General features: G+C 52.8%; 1 protein-coding gene across 1 annotated transcript in view; it reads left to right on the plus strand.

Moving 5' to 3' along the window:
* GPA33 (glycoprotein A33) overlaps positions 1–18,945 on the plus strand; it is a 30,210-nt gene extending 11,265 nt beyond the window's left edge. The window contains exons 2-7 of the mRNA XM_041003402.1: positions 3,232–3,386; positions 6,743–6,959; positions 10,319–10,482; positions 17,645–17,753; positions 18,373–18,505; positions 18,825–18,945. Of these exons, the coding sequence (XP_040859336.1) occupies positions 3,232–3,386; positions 6,743–6,959; positions 10,319–10,482; positions 17,645–17,753; positions 18,373–18,505; positions 18,825–18,945 (899 nt within the window). The remainder of the gene's footprint in view (positions 1–3,231; positions 3,387–6,742; positions 6,960–10,318; positions 10,483–17,644; positions 17,754–18,372; positions 18,506–18,824) is intronic.
* Positions 18,946–20,971: the final 2,026 nt, after the last annotated feature.

Genomic DNA, 20,971 nt, shown 5'->3' on the forward strand with positions numbered 1-20,971 from the left:
ACTCTGTTCTGGTGCTCGGATTCACCAGTAGGTAATGTGAACAGGCTCAGCCTGGTCTGCCCCCAACCCATGCCATGTGTATGCCAGTGGGATAATTTCCATTGCCTGTTCTGAGTTGTTCCCTATTGTACTTCTTGCGCTTACCTGCAGGGACTGTGTCCTGCCAGAGAAGTTGCCCAAGCTCCTCCATTAGAACCTCTCCTAGTGCCAGGTTTTGCACATACCAGTGGGTCCATGAGCTAGCCCTACTCAGTTCACCTTCTTTCCTAGCAGGAACAGTGGCTTTTCCTGACTAGCCTTCAACCCAATCTGGTTTTCACTGTTTGGATGTTTCAACCCAGCCACGGCTCTTCCATACCCCCATACAGCTCACACATGCTTCAGTAAGGGCTGAGACCTAGCCTAGTCTATCACACATCTCTCCCCGGGAGGAGCCAGAGTTCTTAGGTGGAAAGGAGCAAGCCAGGGCTGCCCACAGCAGGTGCCCCTGGACAGTGAATGGACATTACTGAGTCCAGTGATATCAGAACAAACGGACATTGACTTGAACCAGGGGAAAGGCTGAGTTTGCTTACCGGGCAGTCCCAGAATGGCGAAGGGCCTCAAGTTTTCAGATAATAGTCAACGGCTCTTCTAGGATGACTGACCGGGGAGTATCCCAAGGGCCTCAGGGTCAACCCTATAAGGCTCAGGTTCCCAGTGACACGTGAAAGGGCCAGACTTCTCATTCTGACCTCTTCTCATTCATTGGCATCTATCTCTTCATTCACAGGTCTGCTCACGGGAAGTGATTTTAAGGCAGTTAGCAATGACCTCGTGTATCAATCTAGTCTTTAGTTCCAATTGTTAGCAATTACTGTTCCTCTTGGATGACTTGTCCATGACAATGCTATGTGATGGTCTCTTACTGTGAGCCCCCACCAAGGGTGTACCTCGGCAATGGGCTATGGCATGAGAAAGTAAAAGCACTGTAGGCTATAAAATATACAGAAGAAGAAATGTCATTTGTTGAGCATTGATTGTGAGTGAGGAGGCATTCTGAACAAAGTACACATTTTATGTTACTTAATCCTTACACGACCGTTTCTCAAGTGAGTGTTGGGTGGCACGGAAGGCTGATGCTAAGGTCATGCGTGGAGGAGTGCAGGACCTGGACTCCCAGCTGAAGCGCTGTAGCTGCAGGACTGAACCCTGTGTTCCTGGAGTGGTCATGGCGAAAGTGTGCCCCAGAGCTATAGTGGTTCAGAAATGGGAATCAAAGTATTGGAGGGAGGCTTCCAGGTCGGGGACAGTTAAGAGGGTTGGATTGGAGGAGTCATTGCTCTCATGGGGAGGGGCTGTCCAGGGACTTTCTGAATCCAGACAGTCTGATCTGTTCTATTTGTCACAGGATTATCCTAGGACGAGGCTGTGAGGTCCCTGAGGACACTAGGTGCTGGCCCACATCGGGGGTTGTTTCCATGCTGTTATTTTCTACATAGAGATCACATTGTTGTTTCTTCTGATGGCACATACTGGACATAAAGTTCAGGAAAGAGGACTTAGCTGAGTGTGTGAGTGTGGCATGCATCCATCAGCTCTGCCAGGGCCAGAGGACAGCCTTGCAGGCACCTATCTTACCTCCTGGAACAGAGCAGGAAGCTGACTCTATGCAGTAGGCATGGATGAAAAACTTGATCATCAATGTATGAGTTATGGACAGAGTTCAGGGGTACAATGTGGCCAATGAGCAAAACAGGAAATGGGTGCTAATGGGTGCCAAGACGAACACCACCACCTCTGAGCCCATGGGCGCAATGATCAGTTTGTCCTGAAGTTTCACAATGAGGAAAAGTAAGAAGGAGGGTGCCAGCCTAAGCAGTTTGACTCCAACATACCTACACACACACACACACACACACGCGGGGGGGGGGGGGGGATTGTTGGTCTATCAATTAGTGATTCACTCCCTAAATGGCTACAATGACTATGGCTGGGCCAAGTGATAGCCAAGAACTTGGAATTCCACTTAGAGCACCCGTATGAGTGCAGGGGCCCAAACATTCTAGTTATGTTCTGTTGCATTTCCATATACGTTAGTGGGGAAGTGGGGTGGAAGTAGAGTAGCCAAGACTCTAACTAGCATTTATGTGGGATGCCAGCATCACAAGTGGTGGCTGAATGTGCTGCCTGACAACCCTGGCCCCGATGAGAATATCTTCAGTGTGGGCAGGGATAGCCCACCCAGCTCTGCACCCTTCGTCATCAACAAGAATGGCTGGAGGATAGTGTACACACCCCTGTGTCTGCACGTCAGGGGGAGTCCCACATGCTCACCTCTGCCTTGGCTTCCTTACAGAGCATGCACTGGGTTTGCAGTTAGAAAATCTACAGAGAACCAGGCCCGGCACAGGCCCACCCAGATTCAAGGGCAGGGTACCTCCTGATGAGCTGTCATGTTGTGAGAGGAGGAGATGAGACATGCCAAAGAGGTCACCTCTTGTTCTCACCATTTTCTGTAAACTTACATGACAAAATTTCCTCTGAGAAAACTTTCTAGTTTTTGACCTTGATTTAATCTTATTCATTAGATTGTTTATTCACATGTAAGTTGCTTTGTGAATACATGTGAAATACATAAATAAGTTCTTGTCATTACAAAAAAAGAGATATTGAGTAAGAATATTCACTGAGAGCATTCTTATGTGCTATGCACTAAGAAAAATATTTACATGTGTTTTCTGCTTTTATATTCCCCCAAAGTTTGGAACGTATCAGGGCTGCCATCAGCCACTTTCTCATGCTTTCTCAGGCCATTAACAGGAAGCTGGATTGGAAGTGGAGGAGCAGCCAGGACAGGTGGAGTGTTGGTGGCACAGGTGGAAGGCAAACTTGTTTGCTTTGGCACTGGCCCCTAGGGCTTTTGTCTCACCCATGAGAAACTGAGGCTTAGAAACGTTCAAGTTCAAACAGCTGCTAAGAGGTAGGGCTCAAGTTCAAAGCCAGACTTCACCACCAAAGGCATGCAGCCTCCTCGTGATGCTGAATGAGGGAGATGAGGTGGACCGGTGTACCCATGCTCGCTTTGACGCTGGTCTGGTTGAGCAGATGGAGTGCCACAGCCTAGATCAATGTCTATTGTAGCAAGACCAGCTGTGGCTGGAGGAGCAAGTCTGTCCCTCAGAAATCCTGTGAGCAATGAGTATGAACCTCTATGCCATTTAACTTCTCCTCCTGCTCTTAACTTTGCAGTGTGGGTGATGGTCAAGGCCATCTCTGTGCAAACTCCAAAGGAAGTCATCCGGGCTGCCAGGGGCAAGAGCGTCACCCTTCCCTGCACCTATGAAACCACTTCCTCCACACGAGATGGGTTTATCCAATGGGATAAGCTTCTAAGAACTCATACGGTAAGGAGCCTTGAGAAGTTGGGGGTGTGATGGAAATTCATTATCACGCAACCATGACCTCTTAGAAGGCAGTCTGGCTGGCAGGCACTGTAAAATCTTTGAATAAATGTTAGCGAGAATAAACATGAGCATCTCTGCCAGATTGGGTAAGGAGGGAGCAGTGAATGCTGAATGCAGATGATTCCACATTTACTTCGACAAAGTCAGTGTATTTAAAATATCTTTTTGTTGGTCTTTCTCAAATGAACTATCTTGTGTAATTGGTCACTCCTGTGGCTTAGTCTCACTCTTAGGTAAAATTTTACTTTCACGGAGTGAATTATTTCCTGTGTTGGAGTATGCAAAGGAGCTTCGTTTTCCATTTCTATGTTTAAATAGATATTCTAACCCATGACTCAAAAATCAAAACATCATGAAAAGTATACATTGAGAAGTCCTGTTTCCACACCTGCTCCCACATCCTGCCTCAGCTACCTTGCTCGCATGCTGTAATATCTCTGTCTCCCTCCCCACCATGCGCCCATACCCGTGGCCAGGCATGTGTGAGCTGTATATGCACAGAGTGGGGACACACCACAGAGTTCACGAGGGTGGATATTTGATGGGGCATGGGATATTCACATCCCATATGGAGAGCCTGGATTCAAGTCTCAGCTCCACCCCTGATTCCATCTTGCTGCTACTGCTGCACATGCCGGGAGGCAGTGGTGATGGAGAAGCAACTGGGGCTCTGCCAAGCACAGAGACCTGGATTGGGTGCCTGGCTCCCTCCTTGACTGTTTTGGGCACTTGAGGCCTGAGCCAGTGGATGGAAGCTCTCTCTTTGTCTATCTCTTTTAAATAAAAAAAAATTTATACAATGAAATTAGAACTAAGTTAAGTTTGGTGCAAAACTATGGAGATTCATGCATTTTTTTTCTGAATGCACATTTCCCAAGACTTTCAAAGAGATCCTACACATATGAAGATGTGTGTTGGTTTGTCCTGCACCCCTACTGCTCTGCACTGGACTTTTTCCATCTTGAACTACCTTGGGTTCTTGCCATGCGTCAATATATTTATGTCTACCTCATAACCAAAAAACCTTCACATAAAGCGTCACACTTTAAAAAGGTACTATACATCATTGGTGGACATTTGATTTGTTTCCTGTATTTTGCGGCTGCAAATAATACTGTAATAAATATAAATATCCTTATGTGTATATTTATGCATATGTTTGCATTCATATATGTTAAAGATGAGTCTTCAAGGACAAAGAGTATGTGAATTGGAAATGTTGACTAAAAATGACAAACTGTCCTCACTCTGTGTCTCCTAATCCTCATTTTCATCAACAACTATGAGGGGGCCTATTTCTTCAAGGCAGATGGTCCTCAAGCAGTTTGGTATTTGCCAATTTGATAAGTGAAAAAAGTATCTCCTTAGTGGCATTGTTATTAGAAGTGGAGCGTCTACTCACACGTTTAACAATGAGGTCGCCTTTCTAAGCGCAAACATGCTTGACAGAACTCAACATCGGGTCCCCGGCCACTCAGAGGGAAAGGTGGCCTGAGACACCCAAATGCTGGAACAGCAGGACCCAGCAGCTGGATCCCAGCTGCATCCCAGCAGGATCCTCGGGAAGGACACCCCAGCAGGATCCCAGCAGGATCCTGGGGAAGGACACCCCAGCGGGCCCTCGTGGGCCATGGTCACATGGCCCATCCGCTCCCATGGTCCTTGGTGCAACCCTGGAAAGAAAGCCACTACCTTTGCTTGTGGGAACTGTCATTCATGTTCAACGATGAGGTCCCAGAAGCACAACTTTGTGAGTGCTGAGGTAGATACTCACTGTGGTGACAGATGGATCTCTTACATCAACAGAATGTGAGCTGGAGCAAGCTTGCTAAGAAAGGGATCAAATCTGCTTGCTGTGTTTCTCCTTCTGCCTGAAATATCCAACACAGTCCTCCCATCCAACCTGCATGGCTTCCAGCCCTTAGCCTTGCTAATTCTCAGCTATGTATTCATTTGTTTATTTATTTTCAGGATTCAGGGTAGTGGTCACCTCTCTTATGGAGCCTCTCTTGATTTCCCAGTCTGGAAATGACACCATTCTCTTGACATTCCATAGGCAACTGTAAGATTCTGTAATGTTTGGTTGGCCATTGCCACTTGTTGCTCTGAGTACAGAACTCATGACTGTTCGTCCGTGAGTGGTAGGAACCTGGTAGATACACCTAGATGACAGTAATAATGCTGATGACTCTTACAGTGTTGGGCAAGGCCCTAACAGTCTCACACATGGTTATTTACTGGCCCCTGGTGACACGAGGCAGCGGTGTTGGGCTCTGACTCAGTCCCTCTTACTCATACTTCAGCTCTGAGTCAGTCCTACCTACTCACATTTGCATCCGTGTTAGGAACCTCTCAGGCCCTCCCTGCCAGTCTTCACGAGACAGGTGCCATTATTGTTATTACCAGTTACATTTTGTGGGAGAGAAAACACAGTCACAGTGGGGTCAATTTTTCATTCAAGGTCAAGCAATGAGTCAGCATCAGAAGGGGAACTGGGGGTCCATCGTGGTGGCCTAGTGGCTTAAGTCCTCGCCTTGAACACGTCGGGATCCCATATGGGCACCGGCTCTAATGCTGGCAGCCCTGCTTCCCATCCAGCTCTCTGGTTGTGGCCTGGGAAAGCAGTTGAGGATGACCCAAAGGTCAGTTGAGGATGCACTCGTGTGGGAGACCTGGAAGAGGCTCCTGGCTCCTGGCTTTGGATTGCACAGCACCGGCCTCACCGTCACTTCAGGAGAGACTTAGTGGACGGAAGAACTTCCTCTCTGTCTCTCCTCCTCTCTCTATATATCTGACTTTGCAATTAAAAACATTTTTTTGTAAATAAAAATAAGAAGGTGAATTGGAATCCACAGGGGCCATTTGACTCATTGCTTGGAAGCCAAGGGCAACAGCTTAGTGTGATGCCTGGCTCGAGGCAACTGCTCAGTAACTATTGGTTGGCTGAGTTAGAAAGCATGAACAAGGGACAGGAATAGAATGGGTAAATAGATGCCAGAGGTTATTATGGCTGTTGGTCTTGCCACTTGAGGTAGCCCATTCCTTCACATGTGCTCCTATGGGAGAATGTCCATCTGGCCACCCTGCCGCAAGCCAGCCTTGTGATATTGTCACTGAGAGTGGATTAAAAGTGTTCATGGTGAGGGGACTCCACCGTGGGCACCGTCATTGAGCACTGCTGTCGAGGCAGCCCTGCAGTATGTGCTTCTGAGCTCTGGGAGTGGTGGCTGGGGTGGGGGGCTCAGGACAGCTCCATGGAGTGAAGAACCAATGGCATCTCTTCCTTCCTGTCCCAGGAAAAGGTGGTCATCTGGAACTTTGTGTACAAGAACTACGTCTTCGGGGAACTTTATGAGAACCGCGTCAATGTATCGGCCCAGGCCGAGCAGTCGGATGCCTCGGTCACCATCAATCAGCTCACCATGGATGACAATGGCACCTATGAGTGTTCTGTCTCTCTAATGTCAGATCAGACTGGCACCAGCAAGTCGCGTGCCTACCTCCTGGTCCTCGGTGAGTGTCTTCAGCTCTAGGACAACTCGTCCACAGGAGGGCTGGTGCCAGATGGGACCCAGACACATGCCCCAAGGAACGGCTGGACCCCTTCGCCGCCAGCAGGCAGTGCCCAAGGGCAGCGACGGTCAGAACGGAGCAGATCCTTAATCTGTGTTTTCTTGCTCCTGCATCAGCCGGTCTGCTCAGGCCAACCTCATTCAGGGGAAGGAGAGGGAAAACCCTGAGCCCTGTTGCAGGCTCCATTCTGGCATCCCTAGCCCCACGTGCACCAACCCCTGCCAGGCAGGGCATGTGTTCCCGGTGGTGAAGGTGGTCACCCAGGGGAACTGCCCTTGTCACTGTGCCTCACCCAGGCTCCCAACAGACACAACCCAGCCAGGCACTGTCTTGGAAATCTGTCCTCAGAAGATCTTGCACATCAAACATGCCAGAACCCAGTTTAGGGGAGGATTTGAAAGATTACCTATTTTCCTTTCTTTTTTCCCCCTATTACAATCAATTTTTATTTTTCCTAGTTAATATTTCTCAAATATGCATTTCTATCTTTATTTAACAAGACATTGTAAGTAATTCTTCTCTTGACATTTAATATCACATACAATAAGCCTCATAATGGTAATGTTATGTTTTTTACTTCCAAAAGTCTTGGAGACTTAAGAGTTCTGCTTCAGTGGTCTGCTTTCATAGCCTCCTCTTTCTAGAACACGAGGAACAAGGAAAGCCTGTCAGAAGCACCCAGTCCGTGTCTGATCAGAGCAGTGGGAGCCCCTGGGAGGTGGCCACAGGTCTGACCTAAACAGTGGGCCTTTTCGTTGTTGTTGCCATCTTTTCCCGTCTTCTTCTTCCCTTTACCCCACTTGGTAGGTTTTCCTTTTTATTATGTATGTTAAAATACTTCTCTTTATTGGAAAGGCATGCACACACACACACACACACACACACACACACACACACACACCATGCTGGTTCACTCCCCCACATACAACAAGGCACGGCTGCGCCAGGTCCAAGCCTGGAGTTCCGCCTGATCTCCCATGTGCGTGTCACCAGCCTGCTGCCCTCGGGTGAGCATGAGCAAGAAGCTGAGGACCCTGGCCTGGAACCCAGGTCCTCTGATGCAGGGGAGCAGGCATCCCCAGCAGCCGCGTACCCACTGTGCCAAGCACCCACTCCAGATGTTATTCTGAACCACAGAAGATGGTCGCCATACATCATGTTGAACAAAGCCATACCTACCAGCACTGTGGCAGAAATAATCAGGAGCTCCTTCTGCCCTCTGGCAGGCGTTCCTGCAGGCTTCTCTCATTGTGCTGTGGACAGACACACACAGCTGCCATACTGTTGTCTGTTCTTTCATTCCTCTTTCATAGCGTAAAGCTTGCTCTGTCATTTGCTTTTTCTTGAGCATGGCACACACATTTCTGGGGCTCAGCACCCTGAGAGCCGTGTTGGCTGCAGACTTCATACGGCACGGGTGTGCCAGGACGACTGTGTCCTGTGTGAGTCTGTACCCATTCTTTGTTGGCAACAGGACAGCAGTTCACGCCTCCCCCATCACTAGCACCACACAGGTGCTGGGGGTCCTTCATCTGTTGGTGGGGAGGGGAAATGTCTGCTCAGGCCCCACATAAGAATGGATACCCAGCCCCCCAGTCCCCATCAAGGCCCACCCAAGTGAAGCGGAAGCAGGAAGGAGGCAAGCTCAATGGAATCAACTCATTTAACCTTACATGATGATAAACCCAGTTTAAAAACAAAAACTTTTTTGCAAAAAGTTTCCCAAGAGGTTCTTGGCAGCGGGCTGCTTTTTAGGCAGAAGGGTTTGCGTTATGGGGGGCCTTCCCCGCCCCCCAGCCCGCTCAGCAGGAAGCCCCTGAACCCTGTTTTAGGGATACAGCCTGGACTAGGCAATGTCCGGAAGCCCCCAGGCCCTGGGAGCCGGTGCTGGATGCAGGCAGCAAACGGGATCGGCCTTCTCTGCGGCCTCTGGCGCCTCCTAACGTCAGCAACAGGACTGGCAGGCTTCCAAGAAGCCCGGGAACTCCTCCAGGGTTCCGGGGTGAGCGCTCAGGTTAGAGCCGCACTGGGCGTGGGAGCAAGGCATGGGGGCCACGCGAGGATCAAGGCCTCCAGGGTCTATGGGCTCCCACGCATACAGAAGGACTACTTGAACCAGATCTGATTGCAGGTCGTGTTGGCTCGTTTGTTTTTTGGAGAGGGGAAGGGGAAGAGAGGTGAAGACAGGAGATGAATGGGATGGAAAGATCCTGTCCGCAAAGGCCCAGGCTGCAGCTGAGTGCTGGGTACCCACCTGGGGAACACCGGCTCATGCACCTGAGCCGTTGGTGCTGCTCCCCCGTCCCTCGATCCATAGCCCTGGGCCTCTTAATTTGAGAGACAGCTCAGCTGGGAGTGGCAATAGGGAGTGTCTCTAATGCGCTCCACAGCCAGCCGGGTCACACCTGGCCGGGCACACCCTTGGCCATCTTACAGCTGCCAGGCTGGGCAGCTGTTTGCAGTTACTTCCGGATGAGGCAGGTGCTGGCATTCATGCTAGTATCCCTGCACTACAGAACCAGCAGTCCTGCAGGGGCAGGGGCGGGGGCAGGAGAGCCTTCCAAGGGGGCACAGAAGGAAGGAAATGAAGGGGACAGGCCCACCACCAGGGTTCCAAGAGGAGTGCCCTGCTGCCCTTCCCACCCTAAGGAAGCCCCCAGTTTCCGAGCCTTAACGCATGCAGATCCCTCTTTGGGGGTACTCTCTGACTCTCCCCACCCGTCCCCTGTTGGCCTCCCTCACAATTGCTCCCCTTCAGGCTGCCATCAGTGCTGGCTGGGGGGACCACAGCAGCAGTGTCACCTGCCTGGTCATCCTCCAGTCACTCATCATTTGTCCTCATTGGGTTCCATAGCTCACTCACCGTGTAGAGCCCTGTGGGGTCAGGGTCACAGCAGGGCAACCTGTGGCCTGCGGAGCTGGAAGTGCTGTCCTCTAGCCCTTGACGGGGTGATCCCCAAGGTTGAGGATCCCCGTTAAATGCCTCACAGGAGGCAATGGCCAAAGGGGCCCAGGTAGGATGCTGGAGAGAGCCCCGGGGTCAGGGGGCAGATGACATGGGCTCAGTGAGGACCTGTGGGCAGGTGGCCCCTCGCGTCCCAGGCTCCCTGTCCTCCTGGGAGGATCTTTACAATCTTGTGCTCTATGGACACACGGAGCCACCCGTGGGAAGGCTGCTGTGGTCACAGAGCCCTCCTGCTGACCCCGTGAGGGTGACGGGCCACATGGCAGTTGTTGGGTGTAAATACATTCTACGTGGTCTCACCACTCAGCTTTCCTCACTCCTCCCTTCCCCACAGTGCCACCTTCCAAGCCGGACTGTGGCATCGTCGGGGAGACTGTGATTGGGAACGACATCCAGCTGACCTGCGAATCCAAGGAGGGCTCCCCAGCGCCTCAGTACAGCTGGAAGAGCTACAATGTGCTGAACCAGGAGCGGCCACTGGACCCAGCCTCAGGTGATGCAATGTAGCAGCAGGTGGTAGGGGGGGACTCTCTGCCCCCAACAGCAAGGTGCAGGGGGATGGCTGAGGCAGCTGGGGGACACGGACACTGGGGCTGACCAGCCAGACCCTTGGTGATGCAGTTGCTGCTGTACTGCCTTGGGCCATCTCTCTGAGCAGCAGTTTCTCACAGTAACGTGTGCTTCCTGGGTTGTGAGCTCAGCCTCACTCAGGGGCGGGGCCCAGGGCTCTGCAACAGGCGGGCATGGAGCATCTCTCTGCCAGGGCTAGGGTGTCACGGTGCTGTCTGTCAGGTTTTTGTCCTAAAGCATATAATTGAGCTCTGTGGCTCCACCAAGGGCCAGGGAATTGCTCCATCTCAAATGGGACCGATCTCACCCCCACGCCACCCTGCTCTGGCACTGCCCATTCATACCCACACACCGCGAGGGGCCCATGTTCTATTAGGAGGAGATGTTAGGGTCAGGCAGATCACCAGGAGACAAAGTTTATACTGGGCTGCTTGGAATGTGACCTTTCAGTCAGGAAAAGTGGGAAGGAAATACCCCTGGTCATGCCCGGGGACCTAGTGGCCCAGGGAGTTCCCAGGGGAGCCTGGGCCCTGGTGCCTACGAGCTGCCCAGCCAGCAGCAGCAGCCAGCAGCAGCCAGCAGTAGCCAGCACTCCCCAAGATCAAGAACGGCCAGACCTCACAAAGATGCATAAGGGCTGGTTTCCAGCACGCCTTGCTGATCAGTGTGGCTGGAGAAAAGCAGGAAGTTAAAAATGAAGCCAGCATATGAACACATCTGTCCCTATCAGGGGAGAGTGTGAGCAGGGGAGGGTGTGTGAATATCCCTGCCCCGATCAGGTGCGTATGCGAGCAGGGGAGGGTGTGAGCAGTGAGGGAGGGTTAGTGCATCCGTGTGACCACAGCGTCCCTGCTGTGTTGGGGAGTTCGGGAATTGTACCCGTCCTTTAACTGGGATAAATGATGAGAACTCAGCAAAGCATTAGGCAAGCCCACCCAACTTCAAGTACAACAGGAGTATAGTGTGGCTTTCAGCAGGTTTCTGGTTTGCTTTTCAGATTTCTGCTTGGCCAGGGTTTACTTTGTATCTGGAGTTTGCATTGTGAGCCCATCTGGCAGTTCTCTGGCTAAGTGGCCTCCTCCCAGGCCTCGGGGGAGATGGCCTATCCCCTCCTGACAGGTGTATTGTACGTAACCCTCCAGCTGAGGACATAGAGGGGCACCCAAACCTGCAGTCCAGGAGGTAGTGGTGCCAGACCGTCATTTGATGCCCAGGGTTGTGGTCACACAGAAGATACCCTGGGGGTGCTCTGAGGAAGGGCCTTGGGCTGGCAATTTGGCATGATGGGTAAAGGCATGGCATGGGTCCGAGCCCTGGTTCTGTTGCTTGTTAGCTGAATAGCTTGACACACCATCATGAAATAACTGTCCGAGTAGGAAAGAGAGACGGACAGGGAAGGCTCTGCTGCCTCACTGTCTAGATGTCCACAGCAGCTACGGCTAGGGATGCAAGCCAGGCCTCCTAGCAGGTGGCAGGACTCCCCTGAATTGAGCCATCGTCCTTGCTTCTCAGACCCTGTGTTGGCCAGAGGCAGGAGTCAGGGGCTGGAGCTGGGAAGCACATCCCTATGGGATGCAGGTGTTGTTACTACTAGACTGAGCACCCACTCCCTGGGCAAATTCTTTAGTTGCTATGTTCTGTGCAGTGGGCACAATGCTCTGGTTTCCTTTTGCTAAATTGCAGTGCACAGTACATGTTTTTGTGAAGTACTGAGATGGGGGCTGGTATGTGGCAAGCACTCAGTAAATGCCAGGCATCATTGTCCTTGTGGATGGGTGTGCTTGGTGTGTCCAAGAGCACAGGAACTGTGACCATTTGGTGTGGCTGAGGCCGTGAAAAGGCAGGAAAAGGCAAGAAAAGCTGACCCTGGGCATGCTTGGGAGGGTGACAGTGCCCACCAGCCTCTAGTTTGTGTGACCCCTGAACCATGGGCACCTGCCAGGGGTCTCACGGTGGGGCACCCCAGTTCCAGCTCTGTTGCCACCATGGGACAGACATCTCTGGCTATTGGAAGCAAAACATAATTCCTCAGTGAATTGAAAGGGGAGAATCCTGAGGACAAGAAAATGAGGGTAATGGGAGATTTCCAGGTGGGCATCTGGCATAGCCGTTAGGTCAGCACTTTGGGCAATAGCATGTCATGTCACAGGGTCTGGGTGTGTGTTGTGGCTCTGCTTTTCATAGGAGGCAGCCAAATGATGGCCCAAAGGCTAGGGACCATGCAGTCCATGTAGGAGAACTTGATGGAAGTCCCAGCTTCTGGTTTCGGCCTGACCTAAGCCTGGCTCTTGAGAGCATCTGGGATGAAACCAGGGGATGTAGTACCTGGGGTGAACATTCAAAGCCCCGCACTCTCACCCTCTGTGCCCTAGGAAACCATCGGCATCTTCTCCTCAGGAGTGGGTTAGGGCAGGCCTATTTCCAAAACAGGCCTGACTCCAAAACAGCCATTGTGGGGTCCCCTGCTCAGCCTTCATCTGCAGGTGATATTTCCAAAACTGGGGTCAGTGGACTCCAGCCAGCAGTGACAAGAACACAGCCCGTGCAATCAGGAGTCCAAGGGCAGAGTCCTCTCAGTTTTTACGTGCTGGTCATTCAGGAGTTCCCTTGTCCCCCCGCATGGCCATCTGGAGAAGGGCATGGGTGCTTGGAAGAGGAGAAGCCATCTTACAAGGCTAACTCTAAACACACTTGGTGCCTCAGGCGCAGCCACTTGGGCTGTGCGTTACCCAAGGTTTTCTGGATATCAGAAAGGAGAGCCAAGCAGCTGGAGCCCATTCCCGGAAGGTTGGCAGGAATGGGAACGGTCCAGCCAAGCCCTTCAGAGCCCTAGGAGAGAGATGCTCTCTCTTCCAGCCTGTGGGTGAGGGGCAGATCCTGCCAACCGGGCATCTTAGCCTGGAGCCCAGAGAAGCCTGGAAACCCAGAGAAGCGTAGGGAGCTGATGATGGACTTGTGTGTCCCTTGTTTGACCATAAGGTGTCGCCACCACAGCAAGGATGTCTGTTCAGGCGGGCTGAGAACCAGAGCTGCTCCTTCCAGGGCAGAGGGGGAAGATGGTGCTGGCTCAGGGACTCGGTGCCTTTCCACCCTAAACCAGGCGCCGAGGGCCACACCGGGCTGGAATGATGGAGAGGTCCTTCCTGTGCCGACAGTGTGAGGTGTGCACCTGACACAGACAGCTTCACACCACAACAGTGGGAGTATGATGGGGGCCAGCTTTTACCCAAAGCATGTTCCTCTGAGATGCCTCTTAAAAATAACAAAAGCCAATCAGCTTGGCACGTGGGACTTTGCATACTGCCAGTCTCCACCAGGGTTTCCGTGCGCATCAGCAGGTGCATGGCTTGGAGAGCAGGGGCCCTTAGCAAACTCACTCCTCCCCGCCCTTGGCCGCAGCTAACTCGCTCTGGTGGCTGGAGTCTTTTCAGCACCAGACACAAAAATTTTGGGACAGAAGGTATGACTGGCAACAGGAACACACAGTCACGCCGTGAGTTCCAAGAGAAAAGCTTGAAGGCAGGAGTGTATTTGTGACACACTTGGAAGGAACCAACTCCACGCCCAACAGCTGATATTTCTAGGTGATGAGATTGTGGGTGGCTTTTAGTTCATTTGTTTTGTTAGGACGTTCCCTGGCTTTTAATTTACCTGACTGCCCTTTGGGATGAGCTTAAATACCATCTCCAGTTTGAACCATAATGATCCCTTTTCATTTAAAAAAAAAAAGATTTATTTATTTTTATCGGAAAGTCAGATGTACAGAGAGGAGGAGCAATAGAAAGACCTTCTGGCTCACTCCTCAAATGGCTGCAATGTGCAGAGCTGAGCTGATCTGAAGCCAGGAGCCCGGAGACTCTTCCGGCTCTCCACAGGAGTGCAGGGTCCCAGGGCTTTGCGCTGTCTTTGACTGCTTTCCCAGGCCACAAGCAGGGAGCTGGTTGGGACATGAACTAGTGCTCATATGGGGTCCCGGCACTTTAGCTACTAGATTACTGTGTCAGGTAACTACCCCCCTTTAAAAGGCTTATCTAGTTGTATTGAGATCTTTCCCCCCATTGGGACCTCCCCCTTCTGGCCCTGGGACAGGTGACCTCTCCCTTAAATAAACCTTGCTTTATACACTTAAAAAAACAGCTGAATGTTATTTGAGGGAGTTACAGAAAAAAGAGACACACACGGAGATCTTTCCATCCTTTGGTTCACAGCCATTTTCCACAATGGCAGGAGCCGGGGTCTCCCATATGGGTGGGCAGGTACCCAAGCACGTGGGCCAGCCTCTGCTGCTGTCCTGGGCCCTGGATCGGAAGTGGAGCAGCTGAGACATGAACCAGTGCCCACACGGGATATCGGTGCCACAAGCAGAGACTTAGCCTAGGACACGATGGCATTGCCCCCACTGATACCCTTGGAATCGCAACATTTCATGCTGGTATTTTTGAGAAATACCAAGAGGACAGGGACCCTCTTCGTCTTGTTTATAGCTGTGTGGGGCATAAGATGCTCTGGACTGACTGCAGTCATAGTTTTGCACTGTATCTAAATGTGAATAACCAGGAGCGAGCGTTTGCCCTTGTGGCAGAAATGGGAGTTTGTGGGTGCGCGTTCCCCACCGAGGACCTGGGATGGAGTGTCAGCTGCACACGTCAGCCTCCTGCCAGTGGTGACGGCTCAGGCGCTTGGCCCCACCACCATGTGGGAGACCTGACATGCCCAGCTCCCAGCTTCATCCTGACCCAGTCTCGGCTCCTGGGGGCATTTGGGGAGTGGAACCGTGGAAGAGAACTTTTTTTCTGTCTCTCAAATAAACTAATATTCTTATAGTAAGCATGCATAGCCTTTGCTATACAATATTTCTTTTCTTTTAAGATTTATTTATTTTTATTGGAAAGTCAGATTTATGGAGAGAAGCAGACAGAAAGATCTTTCATCTCCCAGTTCATTCCCCAAATGGGCACAATGACCAGAGCTGAGCCAATCTGAAGCCAGGAGCCGGCAGTTTCTTCTATGTTTCCCATGTGGGTGCAGAGTCCCAAGGCTTTGGGCATCCACTACTGTTTTCCCAGGCCACAGGCAGGGAGCTGGAAGGGAAGTGGGGCAGCTGGGACACGAACCGGAGCCCAAATGAGATCCTGGCATGTGCTAGGTGAGGATTAAGCCATTGAGCCACCGCGCCGTGCCCTATTCCGTGTTTCTGAGAAAGTTGTCAGTTGCTTCTCAGAGCTCTGACCCGAAGTGGGATTGTCCCAGCCTTGTCATTTCTGAACTGTATGACGCTGAGCAAGTCACTTCACTTCTCTGGAGCTGTAGCAACCTCTGTGGGTGGGTGATGGCGCTCGCTTTGCGCCTTCTGTATAAGACAGTGGGAAGGGCGAGAGGTCGTCCGCGCTAAGGACACGTGCAGCAGCAAGTGCAGAGCAGGGCAATCCACGCCAAGGTCGGTTTTGAAAGAGCAGACTGGAGGGGAGAGGCGGGGCTGCTCCCTGGCTCCGCCCACAGGATCCTGGGGAAAGGAGCGCACAGAAGGCTGCCCTGCCTGCCAGCGCCCCTTCCGTCCCTTCCGGAGCTGTGACATGCTGCTGAAGGAGCGTGGCCGCCTGGGGGCAGTCGGTTTCCTCTAAGTCTCCGACTCTTCTCCCCGATCAGTAGGCAGGCAGAGCACCCTAGACAGGGCACTGGACAGGACTGAGCACTGAGCACCCTCTCCCAGGGAGGACTGAGCAAGATCACAGGTGCTAGGGACAGGTGTTTCTGGAACCATCCTGACCTGCCCCTGGGGGCAGAAGGACCTGGTCTTTGCTGCTGCTGCCCACGGAGGCAGCTATGGCCCAGAGACCTGATGGTGTCTTGAAGGTGAAGGGTCTAGACTGACAGCTGGCCTTGTCCAGCCCCAACACCACACCTTCCCATGCCCCCCCACACGCCATACCACCCACTGTCACACAGTCACATTCATCACCCATAGTTACACACACCAAAAACATGTACATACTACTCACACATTCTTGCCACAAACCTGCACATACATGCATATATTTCAACCTTCCCCACACTCACATATATCACACACATCACACCATACATCTATACTCTACACATGCCAGGCACGGACACACCACACATTAATGTCAGAAGGACACACACGTAGAAATGCCACCCACACTCAGCACACCCCATGTATGCACAGGCACATACGTACACACACACACACACACACACACACACACACACACACACACACATTAAGCCCCCTCCACTCCCTCGGTCAATCAAACACAGAGCTCAGAACTTCTGATTTTTAAAGATTTCTTTCCCTAGCCTGGTGTGGTAGCCTAGCAGCTAAAGCCCTCAGCTTACATGTGTGTTGGGATCCCATATGGGCATCAGTTCTAATCCTGGCAGCCCTGCTTCCCATCCAGCTCCCTGCTTGTGACCCGAGAAAGCAGTATAGGACAGCACAAAGCCTTGGGACCCTGCACCCATGTGGAAGACCCAGAGGAGGCTCCTGGCTCCTGGTTTCGCATCAGCTCAGTTCCGGCCACTTCAGGAGTGAATCCGTGGACAGAAAATCTTCCCCTCTGTCTCTCCTCCTCTCTGTATATCTGACTTTCCAATATAAATAAATAAATCTTTTTAAAAAAGACTTCCTCCCCATGCGTCTGAGCTCAGAGAGTCCATCCTTAAAGTTCACAGAAATGGTGATCACTGTGTGGTCTGGTTAGAAAGCGTTTCCCTTTGCCCAGCTTGTGTCCTGAGCTCTGGGTGCCTGGGCAGGCATCTCCCGGACGCCTTGTCACTGCCCACGGGACAGACACGAGCCCTCCACGCTGCAGGTGCAGCAGCAGAGTTTGCTGGGGTTAAGCCACTGCCAAAGCCATCGAGCCTACCAACAGCCCAGGGTCTGGCTGTGTTCTCAGCACTTCGGGATGCTGCGTCCCAGCTGGCTTCAGGCCCTGTGGTCTCAGGGAGGCCACGGCCCCCGGGAGGCCGGGTGGCAGAGCTCCAGCCTCCCTGGAGTCCTTTCCTCTGCCAGCACTCTGCTGGGCGCCCTCCACTCACCCTGACCGTCCATCCTCCAGTCTCTGGCCAGACCGTGACCCTGAAGAACATCTCCACCGACACCTCGGGCTTCTACATCTGCACCTCCAGCAACGAGATGGGGCAGGAGTCCTGTAACATCACTGTGGCTGCCAGGCTTCGTAAGCACCCTCTGGGGCGACGGGTGTGGGGTGGGAGGAATTGTCTGCTGGGACTCCCCTACATTCGCTGCCATGGAGAAGAGCTGGGGATGCTCTTGGGAGCCACCTGTCTGCCAGGGACCTGGTGTCTCCTTACCCATACCCCCTTTGCTGCTGCACACATCCAATTCTGCTGACTCTGCAAGGAGCGCCTGGGGCTGGCCTTCTGGAGACTTCAGCCTGCCTGCCTTGAGGGCCGCAGAGTGAGCGTGGGGGAGGTGTGCAGAGACCCACCCCAGCCATCCTCATGGGTGGGTCACTGCACTGAGCTCGGGGAGCAGCTGGCGTCGGGGCTGGCAGGATGGACACCTGAGGACTTGCCTCAACGCCTGGGTGTCCTGCCTCCTTGTCCTCGTTCTGCCCTCATCCTAGGACATGTCCTCATGCCCTGTGTGGTCTTGATGCTGCTGCAAGGCCACATCTTCCCTGGGGAGTAGAGCCAGTCTTGGCTGCCCTGGTAATCAGCATTGTGGCAGTGTACAGTCCCTTGCAGCCTTGGTGTCTCCCTCTGGTGCCTGGTGGGATGGGTGTCAGGGGTGCCTTGGGCTTCCAAAGATGCAGCTGTTCCGTTCTCTTGCAGCTTCCATGAACGTGGCCCTGTACGCGGGCATTGCAGGGGGTGTGGTGGCGGCCTTCATCGTCCTTGGTATCATCATCTTCTGCTGCTGCTGCCGGCAGAAGGACAAGGTCGACGACAACGAGGACGCCCGGCCGTGAGTGTTGGGGCGGGCAGCCTGGTGGGAGGCGGGGACAGGTCCGAGCCTCTCACAGCTACTTGCCCCTGAAGGGCAGCTCCTATTTCCCTTACCCTCCTTATGTAGCAGAGGACGGAGTCATGCTGTGTGCACCGGTAGTCCTGGGCTCAGTCTTTGATCTCAGGGTGGGGCCAAGTGTGAGCTGGAGCCTCTCAACCCAGGAGGAGCACACACACACACCGCCCTTCAGCCCACTGTCCCATGATGGGCTCTGGGCCCAACTCCCTGGGGGAGCCGAGTGAGAGCCAAGCCTTCTTCCTTTCCTACCTCCCTGCAGGAACCGGGCAGCCTACCAGGAGCCACCAGAGCAACTGAAGGAGCTGTCCAGAGTGAGAGAGGAAGAGGAAGATGAGCAGGAGCGCACCGGGCGCCAGTCTCCCGACTCCCGTGACCGGTGATCCATGGCCGGCCCTGCAGCAGGTGGAATAAGAGCTCCAGTCCACTGCTCCCCGGCCTCCTCCTTTTTCTCTCATCCTCCCACCTGGACATCATGGGGGATGTGCCTTCTTCCTTGTCGGCTGCAGGGGGTAGGGTGCTGGGGGAACGCACTGGGCTGGGGTAGGGGACCCCTGCCCATGACTGACCCTGCTGACTGTGCCATCCTGGGAGGTGATGCCCCACTGCCACACCTAGCTCAGGGCCTGACCTTCACCTTGGACCAGGCTGCAGCCTCTACTTCTGCTGCAGCTGATAGGAGCTCTGGGGTGCGTAATGCTGAGTCCTAGGTGCACTTGCTAAGAATGCTCCCTGAGGCCAGCCAGGGTCAGGAGGGTGGGACCCAGCCCTGTTTACCTCCAGCATCCGGGGGCACCCAATGGAGGCTTTATACTCAATGCCTTTTTGCTGAGTGAAAGAATAAACACATACATGAAGGATCCTTTCTTACTTAGCCCGTGTAAGTAGACACTTGGTACCTGGAAACTTACACTGACCTAGCCCCCAGCCTCATGTTCCTCTGACACCTGCCCTACACATGCCAGACACTCCCAGCAGAGGCCACCTCCCCACCCCCAGGTCTGGCCACACGCGTTGTCACAGGGCTTTTACCTATCAGCATCCTATCTCTCCTTCAGGCCCATCCCAAGTCACAGTGACGTATAGAGCCCTTTTCTGATCTCCCTTGGTCATGGTGACATGAATCGTATGTCTCACAGCCCATCCTGGACCACCTGGCACAGTCATCTGAACAAATGTTGCTCGCTGTGCTAGAACGTGAGCTCTGAGACAGCTCTGGCTTTGCTTCTCCATTTCCTGGCAGCTCTAAATGGCTTGATGGGAACCCGCATGGGTCTCCCCGAGAGGGTTGTTGACACAGGATGACTCCCAGCCAAACCCCTTTCTTAGCAAGCTGAGGAGGAGTTGAGGCAGACAGCTCCAGGGCCCACTCCCACCTCCACAGTGCCCACGGCTCCTGCCTGTTCCACTTACCCGATGCCTCGCCATGCCCCTGGCAGCTCATCTGCCAGGGTGGGCTGTCCTCTTCACCTCTCACTGCCTCCCTCACACCGGCCACCATTTGCTCTGCTCCTGAGGGCTCTGACGTGTAAGTGCTGAGATCTGGCAGCTGATCTCGCCCAAATACAATTGACTCTTAAATAAATAAATGTTGTCATCTTTTCTTGGAGGATCATGAAAGTAGCTCCATAAATCTGCCCACTTGTGATTTTAAACAAATGCCTGGTTTTATATATTTTGTTAAATGCTTGGCTTCATTTGAAGTGCTTTCAGCAGTAAAATTATTGGTGGAAATTCTCATTTCCTTGTGATGTGGCATCTGTTCCGGGGAGAGTTTGTGTCTAGAGGGTATGCCCCTCCTTTCCATGGCTTTCTCTGCATCTCGGGAGGTAGACAGAGGTGGGATTGAGAATGCTGTAGTCCCACTGCTAGTGACCGTGATGGGGCAGGTGTTACCTCCAGAGGTCATGGGGGACAGCATTAAGCCCTGGCTGGTGGTGGACATGCATGCCAGGAGCCTGCACAGTCAGCAAGCCCACATGCCGCAGGGGAGATGATGGGGCTGCTCTTGCCAGTGCTGCCCCAGGGATGCCCTCCTGCCAGACGGAGGAGGAGGAGGGCTTCTGCTCTGGTGTTGGAGAAGATCTTGTATCATCCTCCCCATGGGAGCCTGGCTCCACAGTGGCTCTGGGCCTTGACTGTACTATGATGTGTTCAGGATCCTCCCCCGTGTCCCTTCTCGTGGTGCTGTGGTATCACCTGTCCCACCACCTGTCACAGGTAACCTCATAGCCTGGGTATAGGAGTGACTCTGTAAGACTCAGAAAGATGGGTACTGGTATGTGCTGGTGCTTGACGGAGGTTTGTCAGGTAAGTAATGTTTGGTGTCACTGTGCCTGCTCAAGGAAACCTCTGGCTCTCCAGACAATGAGGTGTCCTCCAGCTATCACAGTGCAAAACTCTACAGTC

The sequence above is a fragment of the Ochotona curzoniae genome, unplaced genomic scaffold (assembly GCF_017591425.1).
Source record: "Ochotona curzoniae isolate NIBS_2020 unplaced genomic scaffold, NIBS_Ocur_1.0 scaffold_2683, whole genome shotgun sequence".
NCBI lineage: Eukaryota > Metazoa > Chordata > Mammalia > Lagomorpha > Ochotonidae > Ochotona > Ochotona curzoniae.